The sequence below is a fragment of the Camellia sinensis genome, chromosome 8, assembly GCF_055761805.1.
Source record: "Camellia sinensis isolate YWXY chromosome 8, ASM5576180v1, whole genome shotgun sequence".
Taxonomy (NCBI): domain Eukaryota; kingdom Viridiplantae; phylum Streptophyta; class Magnoliopsida; order Ericales; family Theaceae; genus Camellia; species Camellia sinensis.
This window is the reverse complement of record NC_138968.1, coordinates 20619178-20644232: the sequence shown is the minus strand read 5'-3', so window position 1 is coordinate 20644232 and position 25055 is coordinate 20619178. Positions and strand designations below refer to the sequence as shown.

The window sequence follows — 25055 nt, the reverse complement described above, 5'->3', positions numbered from 1 at the left end:
AGGCTTTCTCAAAGTCAAGTTTTAATACAATGCCTTTCCTATGCTTCTTCTTCCAACCATCAACTATTTCATTTGCAATCAACACACCATCCAAAATACTTCTACCCCCAATGAAGGCTGATTGAGAATCATTAATGATCTTTGGCGTTACATTCTTGGTCCTATTAGACAAGACCTTTGCAAGAATTTTATACAAAGAGCCTAGGAGGCTAATAGGCCGATAATCATTAAGAAAAGAAAGATTATCAAGTTTTGGAATCAAAGCAACAAAGGAACTATTAATTCCATGAACCAACTTAGAGTTTTTGTGGAAATCTTTCTTGAATTGAATCACATCCCTCTTAACAATTTGCCAACATTTCTTAAATGACATCAAATTAAAACCATCTGGACCAGGTGTTTTATTACCTTCACACTGCTTCAAGGCTCATTTTATTTTCGCTTCTGAAAATTCAGCTTCAAGTGCTTCCCTAACCTCTACCCCCCCCCCCCAAATGGATTTGTAAGGGCCAGATAAGCTTGCCCTTCTTGACCAACTTTCAGCAAAATGATTCCTAAAATGATCCAACGTTGCAGCCCTTATATCCTCAGGATCTTCCAAGACAACTCCATTCACATTAATTGAACATAAGGCAATCCTGTTGTTACGAGAGGTAGCCATAACATGAAATATTTTTTTTTTTGTTTCTATCTCTTTCTAATGCCCAATTCACTCTGGACTTCTGCACCCAAATCCACTCCACCATTCTACTCAATTTCCAAGCTTCCCATTTCGCATCCCTTATTCGAGTAAACTCTGATTCAGATAATGAACTTTCTTCTGCTTTCAGTTCCAGAACATGTAATTCCTCTTCAAGGAGTTTGAGCTTAGATTCCACATTTCCAAACACCTCAATATTCCATTGTTTCAATGCCGGTTTAAGCGCTTTGAATTTTCTAAGACATTTGAAACCACTCCAACCCTCCACAATAGTCTCCTTCCAAACTTTTTCCACAAAGGCAAAGAAGCTAGGATGGAGGGTCCAAGCATTTATGAATTTAAATGGTTTTGGACTCCAATCCCTCTTATCTTCCATGAGTAAAATAGGGCAATGATAAGAGACCCTTCTTGGTAGCCCCCATAGTTTGAAATTGAGCTTATTCATCCACTCAGGACTGAGCAAAAATCTATCAATCCTACTCCACTTCTCATCAGCCTAAGAATTACAGCAAGTAAATTTCCTCTCCAACATTGTAATATCACACACTTCTAGGTTGTCAATTAGCTTATTAAACTCTCTCATACCCTTATCTCTCCTAGAGCAGCCCTTCCTCTCTGATAGGCACCTAATTTCATTAAAATCTCCCCCCAAACACGAAGGTTTTTCATACAATAGATTCAATCTAACCAAAGAATCCCACACTCTCCTCCTATTGGCACTATCATTTGGACCATAGATATTAACTATGACACATTCAAAACTGAAATAAAGGGTACTTGACAATATGATGAAGTTCTTAGTACAACTCCAGTCCACCAATTGAAAGACATCTAGATTCCAAATGCATAACAACCCTCTAGCTACTCCCATTGAACCTACTTCCATGAAATTCATCTTTTCACCTTGCCAAAGTGATCTAACAAACTCCTCATTAATTGATTGCTTTTTAGTTTCTTGTAATAACACTATCTCCGCTTTCCTTTCAAAAAATATATTTTTTATTTTTCTCCTTTTAGCAGGCTTACCTAGCCCTTTTACATTCCAGGATAATAACTTCATTGAGGAAATAGATACAAACACCAACCCATCTTGAGATACAATTCAATCTACTCCCCCATCTCTCATCTTCATCTTCTCCTTATCCTTTGCTTCTAGCTCTATTAGTTTCCTTATCACTTCCTCCTCATTTCTGTCATAATTAAGCCCCAGAGGATGGCCAATTTGAAGTGTTGCTTCAGCCTCATTTAGAAGCAGTTGCTCAAAACCTGATTTGATTGCCATTGATAGTGAGATTGCCGCAACAGTTGATCTAAAGAAAGCTCCTTTCCTCAAGTTCAAAGAAGATCCTACACCAAATTGAAGAGGTCCTTTTCGCTTACCATGAGATTGAACAACTCCTTTAGCTTTCTCGTTGCTAGCTTTCCTTTTCCTTTTCGTCAATTTTAGTTAATGAAAATAGGTGGATGGTTTAGATTCAAAATAAACAAAAAGATTATAATTTAAACTGTCAAAATTTAAAATCTAAAGTTTATTTTATTATAGGGTTCAAACCCTTGATTTTTTTATTTATGTATAATTTTTTCTAATAATTATTATATTAAATTTCACTTTTATTCTAATAAACCAAACATTACTCAATTTTATTTTTTGAAAGTTATATAGAAGAAAATTTGTTTATAAACAAAAAATTTATACAGGAAAAAAATATTTATAATGAAGTGTTAATGCCATTTTTGAAATTATGGAGACAATGATAGACTTTATTTTTATTGAAAATGAAGTAACCAAAAGAAGTCATATCATTCTATGTATAAATTTGTATAAAATTCTATTGGAAAAATTTCAACAAAAAATCCCAGGATTTGAACCACGTAATAAAATTAATTTTTAATTTTTAATTTTATCAATTTAAATTCTAAACTTTTGATTTGTTTTCAATCTAAACCATTTGCCTTTAAATAAAACGGACGAAAAAATTTATATGTAGTCATTAAACTCAATGTAAATGTGCAGAAAATATCTAAAATATAATTTCCATTGAATTTAATTACTAAAATACATTTTTGTTAATTTATTTTACTTAACAAAACAAAATAGGCAAATAGTTTAGATCGAAAGAAAACAAAAAGTTTTGGATTTAAATTGACAAAATTAAAAATTCATACTTTATTTTGTTACAGGGTTCAAACTCTATCTTTTTTCATTTCTCTTAAATAAGAATTGGAGATTATTGCATTAAATTTGATTAGGATGCAATAAAAATATTTAATTATTTTTTACTATTAATTGGATAAAAAATAAAAATAATTTGAAATGGCATAAGAGTATCTACAACAAATATATTATTTTTTAGGTGACTGCCTAAGTAATAATATTTGACATTTTTAATCACTAAACACTCCCATAAAATTCTTATTTAGTTAAACACCATTTGGTATTGTCCTATCTAACACTCACTTAAATTTTACCCAAATAATAATAATAATAATAATAATAATTAAAAAAAAAACTATCATTTGTCAAATACATAGGTTTTTTCTAACAATAATAACCTTATCATAAAAAGTAAAAAATTTAAAACTTTACTTAAAATATTTGTAAAACCAGCTCAAAATATATATATATATATATATATATATATATATATATATATATATTATTTGTCATCATTGAATAATAATAACTATTAATATGACAAATTTATGTACAATACTTTATTATCATTTCATGTGTCACAATTTTAGTGATTTAATGGGCCTCTACTCATATTTATTATGAATAGAGTAGCAATAGATAATGACTCAATTTGATATCACATGTAACTGAGTTTTTATGATTATGACTTTAGATTATTAGTTTGAAAGAATTAAAATAGTTGTAAATTTGTTTGGTATAACCTTTTATACTCTGTTTAAAAAAATAAATAAATAAATTAAACTTGTTTGGTTACACGTTATGTGCAAATATATCTAATATGCACTCAAAAATTATAATTAAAAATATTTCTCATTTTTTATTTTTCAATTTAGTTGAAAAATTGCAATAAATTAGAATCTAAAATTGCAATCAAACACAATTAGTGATTCTTTTAATTAAATAATTTATTTATAAGTGTTATCAAAAGAAACACAAATTATAAACAAAATATACAAATTACAAAATTGTCCAAGCAAAAAAAAAATGAAAAAGAAAAAGAAAAAGACCCAAACACAAAACAAAAAATAAGGACAAGAAGGAAAAGAAAAAAAAGGAGAGCCATGCTATGGTAACTCCCTCTTATATTATGGTAAGATATATGTTTGTGGGCTATGATTTTTTTTTTTTTTTTTTTTGGGACATGGTTGGATATTAATAAACTAGTATAATTATATTATCACACAAATATCATTTCATTAATTCAAATTTAAAATTTCACGACACTTACATCTAAATATCCTCTCATAACTACTTAAGCTATAACTTACATCTAGTTTGGGAATATCGTCTCACCACGTTGTTTATTTTAAGAATTGAGTTTCTTTCTAGTTCATAATGTAGATTAAAGGGTATTGTTTGGATTCGCAGGACTCATCATAGTTTTCATTTCGATAGTTTAAATCATTCATAGGATTCTTCATGTATATCATTCATAAACAACAAAATTAGAACAACTTGATAATCTCTAACCTATTCAATTTATTGAATTTGTTACCAAAAAAATTAAGTTAATTTCATAATCGTAACACATGTTTCTCCTTATTTTTTTATTTTATTTTCCACCTCTCCTCTCCTTTTATTTTCTCTTTCTGTTTTCATCTTTCAAGCTGAAACACTAAGGTTTTGTTTGAATTATAAATTTAAGTAAAGTTTGGAAAAGGCAAATTAAAAAAAAAATGTAATTAAAATATGAATAAAATATAACTATTTTTCTATATCCCTACCCAAATACACAACCAAAACATAGTCTAACAATTAATTCATCATAGTTTTCAAATTGCCTTAGAACGCTTAGGCATTGAACTTGATCTTCTGCTCAAGCGACCAACAAAAAGTTAAACATTTATATAATTCTAAATTAATTTATAATAACTTATATCTCAACTCTAATGATATGATTAATTACACCTTTTTTTTTCCCTTCACTTTTTGTTTCTATATTTTTCGGCCGCATGTTCCAGAATATGTTTTTTCTATCGTTTCCCACTTTCACTTCTGGGTCTATGGTTCAAATTGAATAAATAGAATTACGATAATTTAAATAAAAAATTAAAGTCACCAATGTTTCATAATCTTAAGAAATAAATAACCATAGGAGAATAAATTAGTATGAGAATACAGATTATATTGACCAAAAAGTTTTAATACAACTCAAAATAGACCATGCGACCAAGCAAACATATTAAAATAAAATATAAAAACAACCAAGCATATAGAAAATTATTAAATAAAATACACGTTTAATCCACAATTAATGGAGAAACAACAATTAAAATTGTTGTTAATGTTCATTTGTGTATATTAAGGTCATTTGAAATTTTTTGAATTATTTTAACTTGACCTTGGTTCAATTTAAAAAATGAAAATTCACTGCTATTGTTTGAAAACATTACAACATAAAAGAGTTTTAGTAACTAAGCTTATTTGTTCTTAAAACTGAAATTTAAGGGTAAATTAGCAGCAGGTCCTGTTAGAATTGTTGCTAAAATTTGGTCCTCTTAGAATCGTCGCTAAAAAAGTTTTTTTATGAGGATTTTTTGAATCTGTCATTAAAAATTAATGATTAGTGATTTTTTTGTGACAATTTCTTATATATGTCAGTAAAAATTGACAATTACTGACTTTTTTGTGACAATTTTCTAAATATGTTGCTAAAAACAACTAATAATTACCGACGTTTTTCTATAATAAAAAAAATTAAACTGATACTAAAAACTAATAATTAGTGACTTTTTTTTATAAAAAAAAAAATAATAACAATCAAACACTAATTATGCCAGGAGCTATTGAGCAATAACTCGACCTAAATTTTATTTCAAAAGACATTAGGAAATCAATTTTAATCGTCATATGAATTGTCACACAAATGCTGTTTTTTTTTTAAAAAAAAAAAAAAACCTTTAGCTACAAAATTTGTAACATGATGCTAATAAATGTATTTTTAGTGACAAAACAATTTTGTGCTAGAAAATTTTAATCCTAAAAAAATAGTAATTCATTAGTAAATATTTAATTTTTTGGTCAAAATTTAACAATAATACTTTTAAAAATTAAAATATTTTAATAAAATATTGTTTTATCTCTAAAATTTTAATTTATTATGGTGAAAGTTGGTTTAGAGTTGCCCATATTCAATGAAAGGGGGCAGATTGTGGATTGGAGGGTGCGGTTGGGCTTATGGGATTCACTACGGGTTACATTTTGTTGATCCAAACGGTACAATGTGCAGAGCTCATCGAGTATTTCATCCGTGCAAAAAGTCACGTTGATCGGATATTGACAGACACTGTATCAAAACACATTTTTGTCAATAATTTATTTTTAAAATCATATTTACTATTGAAAAACATGATTTGATCAAGGAGCTATCGATATCCAATCAACATGATATTTTGCAGGATAAAATACTCGACGAGCTCTATACAGTTCGGATCATCAAAATAAGTTTTGTGGTTGCCCTTACAGGCCCAACAACAATGTCCAGTCCTCAAAATAGATTGAAAAGAAAGCTTATCCTTAAATAAAAATAATAATTTTAAAAAGAAAAATCTCAAAGGGGAAATTTATTTATTTATTTATTTATTTATTTTTGGGGTATTTTTTTTAAGGTCCTTGATATTATAATTTTATAGTATAAAGGACATCAACTATTTTCATGATGTCTAAGGTCCCTCAACATCAATCCAGAGAAATTTCAGTCCAGAGAAAATTCGATCCAGAGAAAATTCGATCAGAGAAAATTCGACCAGAGAAAATTCAATCCAGAGAAAATTCAATCCAGAGAAATTCTCTTCCTCTCTTCAGTGCAATATTTTCATCTTAGACACGATTAAACCTGTGAAAACTCAATGAAACCTGTGAACTCAACGTTCTGACCTTTTATGTTTTGTGTACTGTAACAAGAAAGGATAGTTATATTTATGGATTGGCGGTGTCGGTAGCATTTACAACTATTAATTCACGGATGAATGAAGAAGAAATTAAAAAACAAAACCAGCCAAGAAAATCAAGCCCAAACAATAGAAAAGAAGATCAATGAATTCAAAAAACACTGGGACACCAACTCAAAGAAGCTTCAACATCACCTGAAAAACCAAAAATTTCATGTTAGATATACCAAGCAACAGCATGAGAGAGAGAGTAATCAGAAAAATTGCCACTCTAGCCTAATTTTTATTTGTATAATAGACAACAACCTTGCAGCTTCGGTAGAGTTGGATCAACAAGAGGCAATTTAGAGTTAGACCCCCTTGCTCGCCTCGAAAGAAACCGGTCAAAATGAACCCAGAGAAATTTGAATTTTCTCTGGGTTGAATCCAAAGAAAATTCAAATTTCTCTGGGTTGAATCTAGAGAAATTTGAGAAATTCTTGGGACATGAGCTCCAAGACAGACCACAACCTTGCAGCTTCGGTATAGTTGGATCCCAATTTGGATGTTGAAGCTTCGTTGCAGTCTGCCAAGTACTTTCCAGAAACGTTTTCAAGCCTCAGCTGACCTTCCCTAAACCTCCCATTGTAAATTTCTCTGCCCTCCTGGACTCAACACTCCAGAGAAATTTGAAAATTTCTCTGACTGCACTGGCCTTCCCAGAAAATTACCTCTCTAGAGAAATTTAAAATTTCTCTGGCCTCCTTGGCCTTTCATGGACTCTCCAGAGAAATTTCAAATTTCTCTCCCTTCCATATGCTTCCACCGACACATTTTCTGCAACAATATCATAGCTCAGAACATTCAATATGAAATTTCATGAAACACATTAATACATACCAGTGGAAAAACCATTTTGCCACCCTAAACATTTCCAAGTAGTGTAAGGCATGGAACCTTCCCAGAACCCCATCAAGCTTTGAAAGTTGAGCATAGACCACAACACTAGGACTCACCCTTGCCTATAGCAAATATACATGACATTAGTACATAGAAAACCAGGAAAAACAACAGCAAGCCACCAATTCAATAGACAAAAAGTGTTTTAAATTATGTAATTTTTTAAAAACTTCATACCACCAGAGCACTTTGGTAAGTGGCAAATATGACCAGAGAATTTTCTGTCCAGAGAAATTTTCTCTAGAACCTCCCAAAGAATTTCTTAGAGAAAATTTACACAGTTGCCAAAATCTCAGAGAATTTCTCTGGACAAAAATTCTCTACAAAGAAAATGGGTTGGCTCTCTCTCTCTCTCTCTCTCATGATTTAATGAGAGATTGTTTAGGCCAAGTTCTATGTAATAGATTGAGTAGATGTAGGAGTTGATTCAATACACTGCACTTTTATACACATTTGCCCTATTGTTCTTCTTCGGGGAAGAATCTTCAAAATGGGAAATATAGTAATTGAGCTTGATGAAGAACTATACAAGATATGGAATGAACCAGTTAATAGAGGAAGATGGAGATTGAGGATGAAGATATATATATATATATATATATATATATAGAAAGAGAGAGAGAGAGATTGCAATCTTCCCCCAAAGCCTGCGTAGCATCTGTGTGTAGCTGAACATTCAATTCCTTGCAAATTTTCCCAATCTCGGTTATAGATGGATTGAGAACTTTGTCCGTCGGTGACTGTGATTGTGCCGTGGAGCTTCTCTCCGTCGATCAAGCTCCGCGAGAACCTCCCTAAACCTTTCCACCGACACATCTTCCGGCGACATGGCTCTCTCTCTCTGTGCGTGTTTGATCGTGGTGACGAGTGAGAGTAGACAAAAGGAAGGGGGATGAATTTCTCTGTGATAGATGGGAGGACCTTAGACATGAAAAAATAATTTTGTGGATCTCTTCCCTTACGAAAAGTGGGAGAGGGACCCTAGACCAATTTTCCCTTTATTTTTCACTACTTGTCCAACCCATCCAGGGACTTAGCTAGAAAGACCTGGTCTATAAACGCGTTAAAAAATAAACTATGGGCAACATTGTCATGATATCAACTGATGTGAGACGATCATGTGGTGCTTATTGATTGTCCATGGAGTAGAACCCGTCCCAGAAAATATCGAAAGGTTTTTTTTTTTTTTTTTTTTGCTAATTGAATGGGTGCTTATTGGATTCTCCGATTTCTGTTGTGTGTTGAGTTATCCTATGAAATTTTGTTTTGATAATTTTTACATTTGTCTTTTTTTTATTGATGTTTTTTATTTGTTTTACATTTTGATTAAAGTTTTATTGAAAAAAAAAATATAGTGTGCCTAACAATTTTGCCAAAAAAAGGGAAAAAATAAATGATTATGTATGAGTGCTGCTATTAGCACCCCATAAATTATTTTGGACCATCCCAATTTTTAACCTTTTTTTAAATAATATTCTCAATTAAAATTACTAAAAAGGACATCATTAATTTTGAGACATCCCATCTCACAATTAAACCTACACACCCACAGCATCATGAATTAGGGCTTATGAGAGTATCCACCTCCATTACCATCCATCTATATTTCTTAAATCTCACCTTCAAAACCTACCCATCCTCAAAACCTTGAAAATCCTTTGGCGGAAATATTCCAACAGTAACAGTGGCAATCATTTGACTACCTACACTTCTCCGGCAATGACAATATTTCGGCGGTAACAATGGCAACTCTTTGGCGAAATACAGGCCCAAACATTACTTATTTGTTCAGGGTGGCATTCCCAAACAAATAAGTAATGTTCGGGAATGCAAGTTCGAACATGAAAATTTCCTAACATTAAACGGTCAAAATTGTTAACGCTTGTAAAAGTTTTCATTTTTTCAAGTTTGAAAATACAGGCCTAAACATTTCTTATTTGTTCGGGAATTTCCGAACAAATAAGTAATGTTCGAGAATGCAGGTCCAAACATAGAAATTTCTTAACACATTGAACGGTTAAAATTGTTAACACTTGCAGAAATTTTCATTTTTTCAAGTTCGGGAATATAGGCCCGAACATTACTTATTTTTTCGGGAAGGGATTCCCGAACAAATAAGTAATATTCAGGAATGCAAGTCTGAATATGAAAATTTCTTAACACATTGAATAGTCAAAATTTTTAACACCTGCAAAAGTTATCGAAAGTAGCCCAAATCTATTATCAGGTTCAAAAGCTATTCCTTCATCGTGTAGCTTTGATAATATTGTTGTGTAGTTCTCTGCTGAACTCCCAATTTTATAATATCTACTAACAAGAATAACAAAATTAATTATTATAATTTTTTTCCTGCAAGAGAATAAATTATTACGAGAAATTATGTATATATATATAGAGAGAGAGAGCATACGAACTGTGACAATGGTGGATGAGGCAGTAGAGACAGTAATCACATTGGCTTTTCTTCTTCTTGGTGGGTTTTGTTAAGAGGGGTTTTTTTGGGGTGTGATGAAGAAGATGTGTAATTTCTATTTCAATTAATCAATCATATACAACAACTCTGTTTATATACATAAGAAGAATATCATAACTACCTATATCTATTATATATCTAACATGCTCTAATAGACTCAACTACTATAACAAGATACAGTTATGGAAAACTAATGCTATGCTACTCCGCAACCTCATAAGTCCTGCTACTCCATTTTATCAGATACGCCTAATGATAGCTCCATAACCTTATCAGGCCCCCTCAAGCGAAGAGGAGAGAGACGAACCATGAGCTTGGCTTGGAGAAAGGAAAACCGAGCAGTGGACAACGGCTGAGCAAATGAGAGTCTATCTATTTCCATTTGTGGAAATCTGAGTTACTCACCATTGTTCCACTCAAATCAGGCACTAATTCAGAAGGACATGCAACAAATCTATCAACAAAACTCAACAGGTTTGTAGCACGAAGTATATTTTGGAATTGATTCCTCCATACAATGTAATTAGATGATTCTAATTTGACAGTAACAAAAGATTTCAGATTAGAAACCAAGAGTGTGAGATTAGGAGGAAGAGTATTTGATGAATCCTCCTTGAACGCCACTGAAGGATCTCGAAGGAAGCTTAGCTCGTTAAAGCAGATGCTCTGATACTATAAAGAAGATATGTAATTTCTATTTCAATTAATCAATCATAACAGTAACTTTGTTTATATATACATAAGAAGAATATCATAACTACCTATATCTATTCTATATCTAACATACTCTAATAGACTCAACTGCTATAACAGGATATAGTTGTGAATGGTAAACAAGATACAGTTATGGAAAACTAATGCTATGCTACCCCGCAGCCTCATAAGTCCTGCTGCTTCACTTTATTAGATACACCTGAAGACAGCTCCATATCCTTATCAAGGGTATGGGGAATGTGCATTCAATGGGTAGAATATTTTCATAAGAATAATTTTGTTATTATTTGGGAGGGGAAATTTTTTTTTGAGAGTTTTAAAATTTATACGTGGGGGCTCGAAAACATGCGAGGTTTAAAATAATTTATGGAGTACTAATAACAACACTCTTATGTATTTGTATGAGGTGACAAAATGACTTGGTTTATCCGCTTTTATTCATCTAATAACTGGACACACCGTGAATGCTTAGGGCATCTACAATGGATGTGTTAAAATTGTGTGTTAAAGTGTGTAATATGACAAAAAGTGTTAAAAGTGGGACCCAAAAATATGTGTTAAGAGTTTGTTGATTTAGTGAGTGAATAGTGAATGAATGGTGGTACAATGGATGTGTTAAGGAGTGTGTTAAATATATATATATATATATATATATATATATATGTGTGTGTGTATATAATAAATAAAATAAATAAATAATTTAGCTTAATCGAAAATTTCAAGTCCAAAAAAAAAAAAATCCCAACAAGTTAAAAAAAAAATAAAAATTGCCGTTGACTAGTCAACCGACCAGACGTCCGGCCGGCCAACCGGTAAGACCAAAAAAACGTTCCTCTTCGCAAGCTAAAATGCTTGCTACAGATAACAAACATATTAACATCTGACACTAACACTAACACACACCACTAACACACACGTTAACAGCTCCATTGCAGTCCCAAATAACACCCTTAACTAGCCAAAGCTTAGCACTTGACACTAACACGCAGCTTAGTGTGTCCATTGTGGATGCTCTTAGGCTTTCCTTAAGTACTAGTTTATTAGCTACAATCAATCCATGTGTTTGGTTTTTTTGAAGCTCTAAAGTCTAAACAAGTATATGAGAGTGTACTTTCTCAAATGTCAAGCACCAAATACCAAAACATCCCAAACATAAATAATTCTATTCCACTTTAGAGAATTTCAAACCTTCAGCAGATAAATAGAGAATTTCAAACATTTTAGAAGTAGTCCAACAATGTGTTCAATAATATATCCTTTATGTCACTTTTCTTCAATCGGTCACAAGCATTTCATTATTATATATATATATATATATACACATACTCAAACTCCTCAGCCACAACACAACTCACCCATCATTCCCTTTGAACACTCTTACTGAACCAGACAAAATCCTCTCTTTATCTTTTTCTCAATCAAACAATTTTATGGTAGCGGAGTAGAAAGCAGAATATCCATTGGCACCAGCCAACGGTTTTGCCCGAAGCGATGAAGAGGCAATCACATCAGAGGCTGAAGAGCTTCACCTCAAGAAACGCAAGCGTTTGTCATTTTTTATTATCTTCACAGTGTCACAAATCGTTATGGGAATAGTGTTTGGTTTAACTATAATGAAAGTCAAAACTCCCAAGTTCAGGGTTCTGTCTGTCATGTTCGAGACCATTAATGTCACAAGCCCTTCATTTAACATGAAGATGTATGCTGAAATTGGGGTCAAGAACCCTAATTTCGTCCCCTATAAATTCCACAACACCATTGTTGATTCTATAATGGAGAAACATTATTTAGGAGTGCTGGTATTCCTGTGTCGAAAGCCAGTCTGAAAACAACCAAGAAGTTCAATGTTACAGTGGACCTTATCGCACCATCTAGCCTAGCGAGCAACGCAGTATTTGCAAATGAAGTGAGTTTAGGGTTGTTGCCTCTGAGAAGCCAATCTAATCTGAGTGGAAAAGTGACACTAATGTTGATAATGAAGAAGAAGAAATCTATCCAAATGAATTGCACCATGATTGTCAATATCAAGGCAAAACAGCTTCAGGATGTGAACTGCTAACTGATATTTATGTTGTATTTGCATTTTTTATTTTCAAAATATATGTACTTTTGTTTTCCATAGGGAGGGAGGGGGGGAGGGAGGGGGTTACATGTTTGGTACTATAGTTCCTGTTATTATTATTCTTTACTTTGTGATTTGCATTCTAATTAAATTTCATCTTATTAAATGTTAAAGAAAAAATATTTCATGATGTTGATGTTTGCTGTCTGTTTTTGATGTTGATGTTTGGGATTTGTCAAGAAACAATTCTAAAGATAGAGAAGTTATAATTGGAGAACACTTTTGAGATGGATCAACAAGTAAATCAACAAGTAAATCAGCAAGCACATCACCAAGTGCTCAACAAGCAGGATGGTGGCTGAATCCCAGTGGTAAAGCAGAGAGGAAGACATACAAATCAAGTTCGGCTAAAGGAAGGTTGGCGAGTAGGGATGTACACTCTTTTTGTGGATAACCTACCAGAGTCAATGGATCCAAGGAGCATGTATGCATTGTTCCTAAAATTTGGCATAGTTAAGGATGTTTTCATTCCACAAAAAGAGGAGGAAAACAACAAACGCAAGATTTGGCTTTGTTCACTTTAACTGTCCTGTTGCAGCCAGTGTAGCAGAACAAAAGGCAAATGGAATATAGGTAGATGACAAAGCCTTGATAGTCCATAGTGCAGTATATGGAAAAGAAAAAGGAGACCAGATGAGGTGGAAACAAGTATAGAGGAGGCAATTGGAGATAAGAAGACCATCAAATATAACTGGACCAAAAAGGTAGAATCAAGGCATTGATGGCAGGTCGTACGTAGAGGTCATCAAAGGAGCCCAACCAAGAGGTCAACACACTACTACAATCAAAGTCGAAGAAATAGGAAACGGCTGGTTGTATGGGAGCATGATTATGAGGCTTAAACCCGATTACTCTGCTATGGAGGTACAAGAAAAACTCAAAGAACAAGGTATGAAGGATGTAAGAGTGAGAGCAGGAAGAGGGCGTGATGTAGTCCTATCTTTCAACTCTGTGGAGGCTCTGAAGAGTACAACCAGTAAGCTTCATGTTTGGTTCCAGGATTGGTGTGAGTACATCACAGAGTGGATAGTAGGTATGCAACTACAACAGAAGAGGTCTGTTTGGATTAGTTGTTATGGTGTACCTCTGAATCTCTGGAGTTCCAATACCTTCACAAAGATTGGCCGTCTTTGAGGGGAAGTGCTACAATTAGATGGAGATATGTGTGAGCCCTCATCTTTCTGTTGTGGGAAGATTAAAATAGTTACAAGTGCTATGGATCTGATCAATACATGTATCAATCTAGAATGCAAAGGTAGAGTATACCCCATTAGAGTTTGTGAGGAACAGATTATCAATGAGGTATCATCCTGTGGCAAAGGAATCAACAATGAAGATGGTGAAGAGGGTGTTAGCTCCAATACTAAAAAGGTGTCACAGTCAACTGCAGAGAGCAAGAGGGAGGTAGAAGATGCTGACAAGGATGAGGAGGTGGAGGCTGACATGGCAAAAAAAAAATCATACGGTAAAAGGTGTTTCTACTCCTAAGCTGAAAAAGGGAGGTGAGGGGGAGGTAGGTGACAGTTGGATTCAAATATCAGTGGTGAAAGAGACTGAAGAGTGCATAGGGAAATCAACTGAAATAGGTTCAGGCGTGGGTGAAACAATGATAGAAGTGGAAGGTCTATAGCAGCAACAGCTACAAACGTGCAGTCATGCTTTGGGAAAAGGTGCTGAGATTCAAAAAGAGGAGGTGTAGGCAACCACAAAGGGCTTTATCAGAAGCTTAAGTGAAACCCAAAAAATAAGGCCTGGAATTCATTTGGAGGTTGCTTTGGGCCAAGAACAATTAAATTCCCAGCCCATTGAGCTAGTCCATTACAAGTCCAGTAGTAATGAAGGTGGACTCAAAGGGGTGGGTTACAAATCAAACTCCAATGATACAATTAGTGATTCTATTGGTAGTTCCATCAACAACGAGATTAACCAAGGCCTAAGGACAGTGACCACAAAAGGAGGGCCTAAATATTCTCTGGCAGTAGGGGGTTCTCTGGGCTGATTAGGAGAATTGGGCAGGAAAGTGTGGGAGCAAGAAGAAGAAAGGTTCATCAGAAAAAGATGGTGCCCAGATCTAAAGCAGAGCCAAGGCCAAATGCAGTTATCAGTCAGAATTCTTGTGAATCAAATAAACTAATAGAAGCTCAGGCAACAGTACGTTTGGGGAAAAGCTTGGGGATTGACTTTAAAGGCCAAGAAGAAGAAATTATTAATAAAATTACACAACTAGAGGAGGAAGAAAGGGCAAGAGTATGAGGGGGGGACTGATGCAGCCTCGAAAGCAGATATGATGGGAGGCTACAGAGATGAAAAATGTTGCTATGAAGATACTAAGCTGGAATATTAGAGGAGTGGGTAGACCTGAGAAAAGGAGAAAGATCAAGACTCTACTGTTGGATAGGAAAATTGATATGGTTTTGATGCAAGAAACAAAAAGGTCAAGCTTGACCAATCTGGTAGCCAGAAGTCTGTGGCCAAGAGAAAAGATGGAACTCATGGCAGTGGATGCACTGGGTGTGGCAAGTGGATTGTTATACATATGGGACCCTGATGTTTTTCAACTTTCAGAATGCTGTAGCAACAGAAACTTCATCTTGCTTTCAGGTACCATTCTGAATTCCTTTGATTGTGTTATCTTAAATGTTTATGCCCCAAATGATATTATGAGGAGAGGTAAGTTATGGGAGTCCTTGTTGTATTTAAAGTCCTTTTTCCCAAAACCATGGTGTCTTGGTGGTGATTTCAATGAGATCAGAAATTTGGGGGAAAGAATAGGAAGCTCAAGGAGGGATAGGGGCATGAAAGAGTTTAATGAGTTCATAGATAGATGTGAGGTGAATGATCTGCACATGGTAGGGAGAAAATTTACTTGGTGTAATGCTCATGATGGTCACAAATGATAGATTCCTTCTTAGCCCTGAGTGGATTGAAAGATATAGATACAAACTGTGGGGACTGCCTAGGTTGGTTTCAGATCATTGCCCTATAGTGCTTATGGAAGATGAGAGGGACTGGGGTCCTAAACCTTTCAAATTCTTAAATTCCTGGTTATTACACTCACAATTTACATCTTTTGTGGAGAATACATGGAAGGAGTTACAGATGCAAGGGACTGCTGGGGTCACTCTGCTAAGGAAATTACAAGCTTTAAAGATGGTACTAAAACAATGGAATAAAGAAGTATATGGTAATACTGCAGCTCAACTAAAAGCATCAGAAGATGAACTGAATGCACTAGATTTGAGGGCTGAGGTAAGACCTCTGGAGGATGCTGAAATCAAACAAAAAAGTGAGGCAAGGTATGAGATGTGGAGATTAAGTAGAATGATGGAATGAGAATGGCTTCAAAAGTCAAGGCTTGACTGGAATATGAAGGGAGATAGGAACACAAGATATTTTCATGTCATGGCTACTAGTAGACAAAATAGAAATGCCTTCAACTCCATTGTTGTAGGGGAGGTGGCAATTGAGGAACCAAATCAGGTCAAAATTGAGGTATGGTCATATTTTACAAAGCAGTTTTCAGAAGAGTGGAGACTTAGACCTGTAATAGGTGGGGAGTTTAAAAGTGTGAGGCAAAGTGATTCATTTCATCTACTAGAGTCAGAATTTTCAGCAGACGAGGTTTGGGAAGCTGTCAAAGACTGTAATGGCAACAAAGCTCCGGGGCCAGATGGCTTCAACTTGCTATTTTTTCAGAAATTCTGGAAGGTGCTCAAAGAAGATGTGATGCTCTTTTTGGCAGATTTTCATGTCAGGGGCAGATTGGCTAGTGGCTTTAATAGTTCTTTCATCACCCTTATACCTAAGAAAATTGATGCAGCCAACTTAAGCGAGTTTAAACCCATCAGTCTTATAGGGTCAGCTTATAAAATACTCTCCAAGGTTCTTGCTAGTAGACTAAAAAAAGTCATGGTAGATGTAATTGGTGAAGCACAATCAGCATTCCTTGGAGGTAGAAACATACTCGATGGGGTTTTGATTGCAAATGAAATAGTGGATGGGTGGAATAAAACCAAGAGAAAAGGGCTGATATTCAAGATTGATTTTGAGAAGGCTTATGATTCCCTCAATTGGGAATTCTTATTCTCAATGCTTTCTAGCTTTGGCTTTGGAGCAAAGTGGATCTCTTGGATGAAAAGTTGTCTCTCTTCATCTAGAATCTCTATCCTCGTTAATGGCTCACCAACTAAGGAGTTTAGTCCTGAAAAAGGTCTCAGACAAGGGGACCCACTATCCCCCTTCCTATTCAACTTGGCTGCAGAAGGATTGAACATTTTACTTATGAGAGCTAGGGAGTTGGGGCTGCTAAAAGGAGTAGTTTTTGGTGATAATAATGTGGTTGTGTCACATCTTCAATTTGCAGACGATTCTCTGTTGTTTTGTGATGCTGTATGGTCAGAAGTGCTTAGTTTAAAAAGGATCCTTAGGTGTTTTGAAATTGTTTCAGGGCTTAAAATAAATTACCACAAAAGTGTAATTTGTGGGTTTGGTATCTCTGAATCTGTGCTCCATGAGTTTGCAGGTATGCTAAACTGTAAAGTTAAGTCAGCACCAATCAAATATCTGGGGTTGCCATTGGGAGCTAGCCCCTATAGAAAGTTGATCTGGAAGCTTGTCTTGGACAAGATAAAGCTCAGGCTTGCTGGTTGGAAGAGGAGATTTCTCTCATTTGCAGGAAGATTAACACTAATTAAATCAGTGTTATCTAGTCTGCCGGTGCACTATCTCTCTCTGTTCAAAATTCCAGAAGGGATAGCAAAAGAAATTGAAAAGTTACAAGCCTCATTCCTGTGGGGTGGAGCTGAACTTAAGAGGAAAGTTCATCTAGTGAGATGGGATGAGGTAACTAAAAGTACTAAGCAAAGGGGATTGGGTGTTAGAAGAATCAGAGACATGAATGTTTGTTTATTAATGAAGTGGTGGTAGAGGTATGCCAATGAGGAACAGGCTCTGTGGAAGTAGGTGTTAGTCTGCAAATACAAAGCTGAAGGTGGAAATTGGCGTCCAGATCTTCATTCAGGAGTTAGAGTATCCAAGATTTGGGGTTATATATTGGTGGCAGCAAATCAAAAAGTCAGCCTTCTGCAATTTTATATTAATAACCTTCAGATTAGAGTGGGTAATGGTTGTAGAGTTTCCTTCTGGCATGATTGCTGGACTGGTGGAGTTAGCCTTACAGAGTCTTTCCCTAGATTGTTCAGGTTGTCAAATGAGAAGGATGTGACTCTCAGGGATTATGCTGATAAAAGGGGTAACTCTGAAAATTGGGTGATTAGCTTTAGAAGGGCCTTATTTCAATGGGAACAAGAAGAGCTCCTCAATCTGAACCTCTATACCAGACCTGGTCCTATTTTGAATCTGGTTGTGAAAGATAGAGTACTATGGTTAGCTTCCAAATCTGATCAATCTTTTGTCTCAACCTTATACAAGCATATTGATTTTGGGCATGGTGAAGTCAATAACTCTTGCAGATTAGTGTGGATCAAGTACGTTCCACCTAAAGTTCAATTTTATGGATGGATCGCATGGAAGTATAAGGTAAAAACTTCAATGTTCTTGCACAGAATTGGTGTGCTGGAGGATAGTGCTGCCACTGTATGTATTTTCTGCAAAGTTGAACAAGAAACAGTTGAACATGTGGTTATCTAGTGTCCTTCGATCTGGAGAGTTTGGACTGGTCTCCTGCAATGGTGGAGAACTATTTGGGTGGTGCCTCAAACTGTTGATGGCTTATTGCAGTGGTGGGCTGGAAACAAGTTCATGAAAGCTGAAAAAATAATTTGGAATGCTATCCCCTTGGTGGCTCTCTGGTCCATTTGGAAGCACCGGAATGAGTGCATCTTCCAAGATACTCAACCTAACATGGATGAACTTCTTGAAGTTATCATTGTTAGGCTTGCAATTTGGTTAAAATCCACGTCCAGGGATCTTTCTTTTTTTGTAGCTGATTTTTTGCATAACCTGGAGCAAATCAAATTTTGTTTGGGTATTAGAATGTAAGGTGTATTATCTAAAGGGTTGTGAGTTGGAACCTTTTTAACTCCTTTTGGGGCTTGGGTTATGCACATGATTAGTTCTGCTACATTTTCTCCCCAAGCTATTGTAACTTTTCTGTATTATCTGTTCCAGTATAATGGCTTGTTGGTGGAATATTTAGTTGTATGGCTGCTTCAATGTCTGAGTAGCTGCTATTGGATGTTGGCTATGGTTTCATTGTTGTTTGTCTCTAGCCCTGTCTGATGTTATCTGTTGGTGCTGTTTTGGGGTTTTGTGTTACCAGGCCTACTGCTGGCAACTTAAGGAATGTATGCAACTGAAGGAATGTGATGTTGGTTTGATGGTGCTCTGTCTGCTTTGTTTGGTTGGTTGTTGTGTGCCTGTCTGGGGTAAGGTGGGGAGTGGCCCTGTAGGTGGATGGGTATGGTTGGCTGTTATGTCCTGCAATAGGCCCTCTTATGCCAACTCAAGGAATGTAATGGTCTGAATTGGTATGTGTGTCCTGGGATTGTTTCAGGTAGAACAAAAATTCTGTTGGTTGCATAAGGAGCTCTTTAAATAGTGGTGATAATAGAGAGAGGTGGAATGACCTGTGTTATATGGTGTAATGCTGGGATTGGGTGTTTGCAGTGTCCTTTTTGTATTATGGTCGTTTTTCGTTGGTCTCTCACCAATGCTGGGGGTGCTAGCAAATGATAGGTTGAGCTAGATGGTGCCAACCTCGTTGGGATGATCTAGCTCATTGTGATGCCTTTACACCTCCCTTTTTTCTTTATTGATGTAATTCGCTTTGTACTATGTATTGGTTTTATTCCATCAATAAAGTCTTTCTTTTGCCGATCAAAAAAAAAAAAAAAAAAAAAAGAAAAAGAAAAGAAAAAATATTTAAATTCATAGCATTATAGTTTGAAAGTTTGATACAATAAGAGATGCAGATAGTGAATGGATTGCGCTCGCATCTTTAAGATAAAAGATTGCCTTAATGGAATGCTAATTGGCTCACTAAATCCAAATTTTATAGCACATCATCTTGGATGTGATTATGAGTATATTAATTTTTATTTCCTCACAAGTCAAAAATAAATTTTACTCGATCATGTAGACTTTTTCATCTTAGTTATCCTAAATAAGTGAATCGGCTTGGCCCATCAAATTGGCTAAGTTACATAATCCAACTGCATCAGAATGGATGATACGAAGTCCTACAACTTTTCATTATTTTAGAGAACTTTAAGCTATTATGGAGACGAAAAGCTATGTGAAGTAAAAGAAGAAAGTTTACTAATTGCTGCTACGAAGTAGAACTTTTCAAAATATGGGTTCTAAAATCACTTGCTCAAGCAACCAACAAAAAGTTACGCATTTCTATAATTCATAAATTAACTGATAACAACATATATCTCAATTATTTTCAACTCTAATGATATGATTACACTTGATTTTTTCACCCCTCATTTTTGGTTTCTATATTTTTCGGCCACATATGCCACATTTTTTTTTTTTCACTTTCACTACTGGTATTCTGGTTCAAACTGAATAAATAAAATTATGATAATAAACATAGAAGTTAGAGCCGCCAACATTTCATCTTCTTAAAAAATAAATAGTCATAGAAGAATAATTTATAATGACCAAAATTTTTAGTACAATCCACAATAGACCATACAACCAAGCAACATTTCAAAAACATTAAAATAAAATCTAAAAACAACCAAGCATAAAAAATATTAAATAAAATACACTTTTAATCCACATTTAGATAATAGTAGATTTATATATCTAGAAAGAGAAAAATATATATATATATATTCAATAAATGTCAAGATTTATTTATGGTAGGACTCTACAGCAATGATTTTGAATATAGATTTGCATTATGGGTAGTTTTCTAGGCTGGAAAAAAATAATTATGGAGAAGTTGACAACGGAGTGTTTTTTTATTATTAGCCTTCAGCTTACAAAAAAATTGAACGAAACAAAACCTATGATTTGCAGTTCAAAACTTCTAATAATGAAAAAATAAAAAATAAATTTTAAAAAAAAGGAAAGAAAGATGATATTATATATATACTTGAAAAATTAAAAAAAAATGTTTTAAGAAAAAAATAAAAATATAATAAGAGGCCAACAATATAATTTATATGACCAAAGTATACAACCAAATATTATTTTATCTTAATTATTTTTTTTTAATAATTAAATTCAAATAAAAAATCAACCATGAATGTATACATGAAACGTTATATAAACAGTACTAAAAGATGAATAGTGTATTACAATTCTCAAAAAACACTAAATTCATCTCTAAGGCTTCCTTTGAGAGATTAAAAAAAAAAAAAAAGAAAAGCTAGCTTATTAACTAAAATTACTCCTTTTTTTATTTTTATTTTTTCTCTATCTACGAACTCTAAAGTCTTGAACCGGAATAATTCTTGTCTTATTGTACGCGTTCTTGAACCTTCAGATTAAGATTAGAGAATTTCGAACATTTTAATCATTTTTTTAATTTAATTAACAAGCAGTCAAGCAAAGTGTTCAATACTATAATCCATCCTTTATATATCCCACTTCCTAAAACAGTCACCACAACTAGGGGTCATCAAATGGTCCGTACACAAAAAATTTGATATTGTCCAACTAGTCAGACCTGGAATGGCTCGTCCTAACCCCACTTGAGTGCCCATCCCAACCCAACCCATAAAATATGATTTATATGCATTTTGAATTAATTATATTTTTAGTCTCTAAATTATCATGTTTTGTCATTTTGATTCCAAATGTTTAAAGTGTGTTTGTTTAGTCTTTAATGTATAAAAAATATTTCGATTTGATCTCCCATCTTAACTCGTTTGCAGGTGCATGTGAAAATTGAATTACAAATTTTACTTCTTAGTCTCCAAAGGATGTAAATTGTGTCATTTTTGTCTATAATTTTTAAAATTATGTTAATTCATTCCCAATATATAAAAGTATTTCAATTTCGTCTCCAACCTAATTTGTCTCCCTTTCGTCTGAACTATGTGTAAATCTTGGAAATCATGAATACATATTATCAAAAAAAGAACGAAAAAAAAAAGATCTTTTGGAAAGAAATATTCTTGCCATTATAAAAAAAAAAATGCAACTTTTGTGACAATTTTTCTTTTGTTTTATCGAAAAACATTTTTTCTCGTAGGGCATTATCTAATTAACATGTTATGATATGCAAGTAAAATATATAGGGGTAATTTCATTTCAATATAGGTTTAGAAAAATATTTTCAAATTCATATAAAACTTTATAAATATTAAACAATAATTATAATGTTTTTTTTGTTTAGGAATACTTAATTAAAATTTGAAAATTCCAATGACATGGAATTTTCCCAAATATATATACATATTGGTTGACCGAATTAATGAAAAAGATTTTTTGGCTTATTTTAAAGTTTTATTTTTTATTTTTTTATTTTTGATGAGTATTTATGGTTTTATGTTTTACCCTTAGTTCAGATGAAGTGAGACAAAATTTTAGGTTGGAGGACCAAATTGAAGCACTTGAATGGGAGTAAAATGAGACAATCTAATTATTGATGATTAAATGACACAAATCCCTAACTTTGGTGACTAAAAGAGTACTTTTTTAATTGAATTTCTACATTTATTCATAACTTTAATTACATCATAAACGGAATTAAATTGAAGGATAAAATCAAAAACACTTTTCAAACATTGAGAATTAAATTGATACAATTTAAATATTCAAAATTAAAATAACACAAATTTGACTTTTTTCAAATCAAAAAGTAATTAACCCATGTAATTTTGTTTGGCACTAGAGCCCCTCTTGTGACTATTCTTTCTGTGATAACCCTGTTCCGTACTATGTTAATTGGTCCATATTATGAATATGATTATGTGTTTGATATGTTTATGTGTACCATTTATGTGAAAATATATGGTTTGGAATTTCTATTTGTTCACCGTAGGAATATCTGTTTGATTATTTGCTTTGAAAATTAAATTGAAGACCTTTTCGGCCACGAAAACCGAAATTGACTACGCCATTGTGATCAGCGTAATTTTTAGAGCCTACGGTGAAATTTGATTGAAAATTGATCCGGATCAGATTAAATTGATTTAATCGATGAATTAGTGCCCAATTATTTATTATTATTAAATTGATTTAGTGGGACTTGTATAAAAAGGGCAATACACACTCAATTCCTCTCCTTGTTTCATCTTTTGGCTGATTTAACTGTCTAGAGGGGGAGAGACTCGAAATTAGGGAGAGAGAGAGGAGAAAATCTATGTTTTGGTCTTAAAGCTTGGAAGTCTTGAAGTTAAACTCAAGAATTAACTATAGATTGGGAAGATTGGGCTTCTAAGTAAGCAATTGATTTTGAATTCATGAGTTTAATGGGTAATATTGTGAATTCAAGTTTGATTAATGGTCAAGAACATGAATTAGTTTGATTATAAGGAAATTGAGTTGTATTTGTTGAATTTAAAGTCAATAGATGCATGCATGTAGGAAATTACTATGAATTTCCATATTTGAGCACAACGTGTATGATCCATGTTAGGTTTTTGGTTTAAGTCCATGTATTTGATCATCTCTTCACCAATTAAGTTGAGGATATTGTGTATATTTCACATGCAAGTGTAAATCATGGGAGTTTGAGTCTTACATGTTTGAATCTAGTGTGTTGGTGATGAGTTTGAGTTAATTTGAGACATACATGTGATTAAATTGTGAAATTGAGCTTCATCGTGTTGTAATTTGGTGTTTATACCATGTTAGGATGTGTATATGTGAAGTTTGAGCCATAATCATGCATTTGGAACCTTTGAACATCAAATTGAAGCTCAAGAACATGTTCTGGATTTTCTAGAATTTTGATGTTTGCTCGAGTGGGGAAATCGCCGCTCGAGCGTGAAATTCGTGCTCCTAATAGTTTTGCAGACTTGGATGTCCGCTCGAGCGGGGAACTATGTAGACAGGCCTTCAGCTCGAGCGCCAGACTACACGCTCGAGCGTAATTTTGATCCATCCAGTACTTTTGCAGACCTCATGGGTCCACTCGAGCGGGGACCCTATTTTCTGAAATTTTGAAAATGCATTCTGTGTTCTGTTATCCTTTCTCTTTCGCTTGCAAGCACTCTTAGGCATACATTGAGTATTATAAATGAGTTAAAGAGATAAGAATGAAGCCTAAAAAGGAATATGTGGATTTAAGAACGGATTGAATTGTTTGTGACCCTCCCGTGTTCATGGAATTTGTAGGGTCGAGCTCCAGGGCAAACCAACCAACCGATCACTGTGAGTAATATCTTAACAAAGATATTTGAAATATGTTACTGTCCAAATTACTTATTTCTATGTAATTTTTATAAGCTCGTTGATCCGATTGGTGGACAATGTTACTATGCCAAATGAATGGGCCAGAGGTCGTTTTGACAAGAATGAATGGATGGGCCAGAGGCCGTTTTGACATGAATGAATGGGCCAAAGGCCGTTCTGACAAGAATGAATGAATGGCCGAACGACCGTTTTGACATGAATGAATGAATGGGCCAGAGGCCGTTTTGACAAGAATGAATAGATGGGCGAAATTCTGTTTTGACATGAATGAATGAATGGGCCAGAAGCCGTTTTGACAAGAATGAATGGATGGGCAGAGGCCGTTTTGACATGAATGAATGGGCCAGGGGCCGTTTTGACGTGAACGAATGAATGGGCCAAAGGCCATTTTGTTATCTGAATGGGCCAAAGGCCGTTTTGACACAAATGAAAGTTTGAATGGGCCAAAGGCTAATTTGTTTGAAACCGCAGTCATTTGACCTAAATTGTGTATATATGTTAAATAGAAATATGAATTGGGCCTAAGGCCGTTTGAAGCGTGTTGTTCTATATATCGTCTGTATAGCTTCTTTAATTGATATTATTCACTGGGTTTTCGCTCACGCTCATTCATGTGTTTGTAGGTGAGCCAAGAGAAGTCCAAACCCAGCCCCAGTGAAGTCTGTGAGGAACAACAAAGG

The 25055-nt window shown here is 34.1% G+C and overlaps 1 protein-coding gene across 1 annotated transcript; it reads left to right on the top strand.

The window, feature by feature from the left end:
• The first annotated feature begins 15338 nt into the window (after positions 1-15338).
• Positions 15339-16368, top strand: LOC145797613 (uncharacterized). The gene is made up of 2 exons (XM_082884993.1): positions 15339-15705; positions 16007-16368. Exons 1-2 carry the CDS (start codon positions 15339-15341, stop codon positions 16366-16368), a joined length of 729 nt encoding a protein of 242 aa, XP_082741119.1.
• Positions 16369-25055: the final 8687 nt, after the last annotated feature.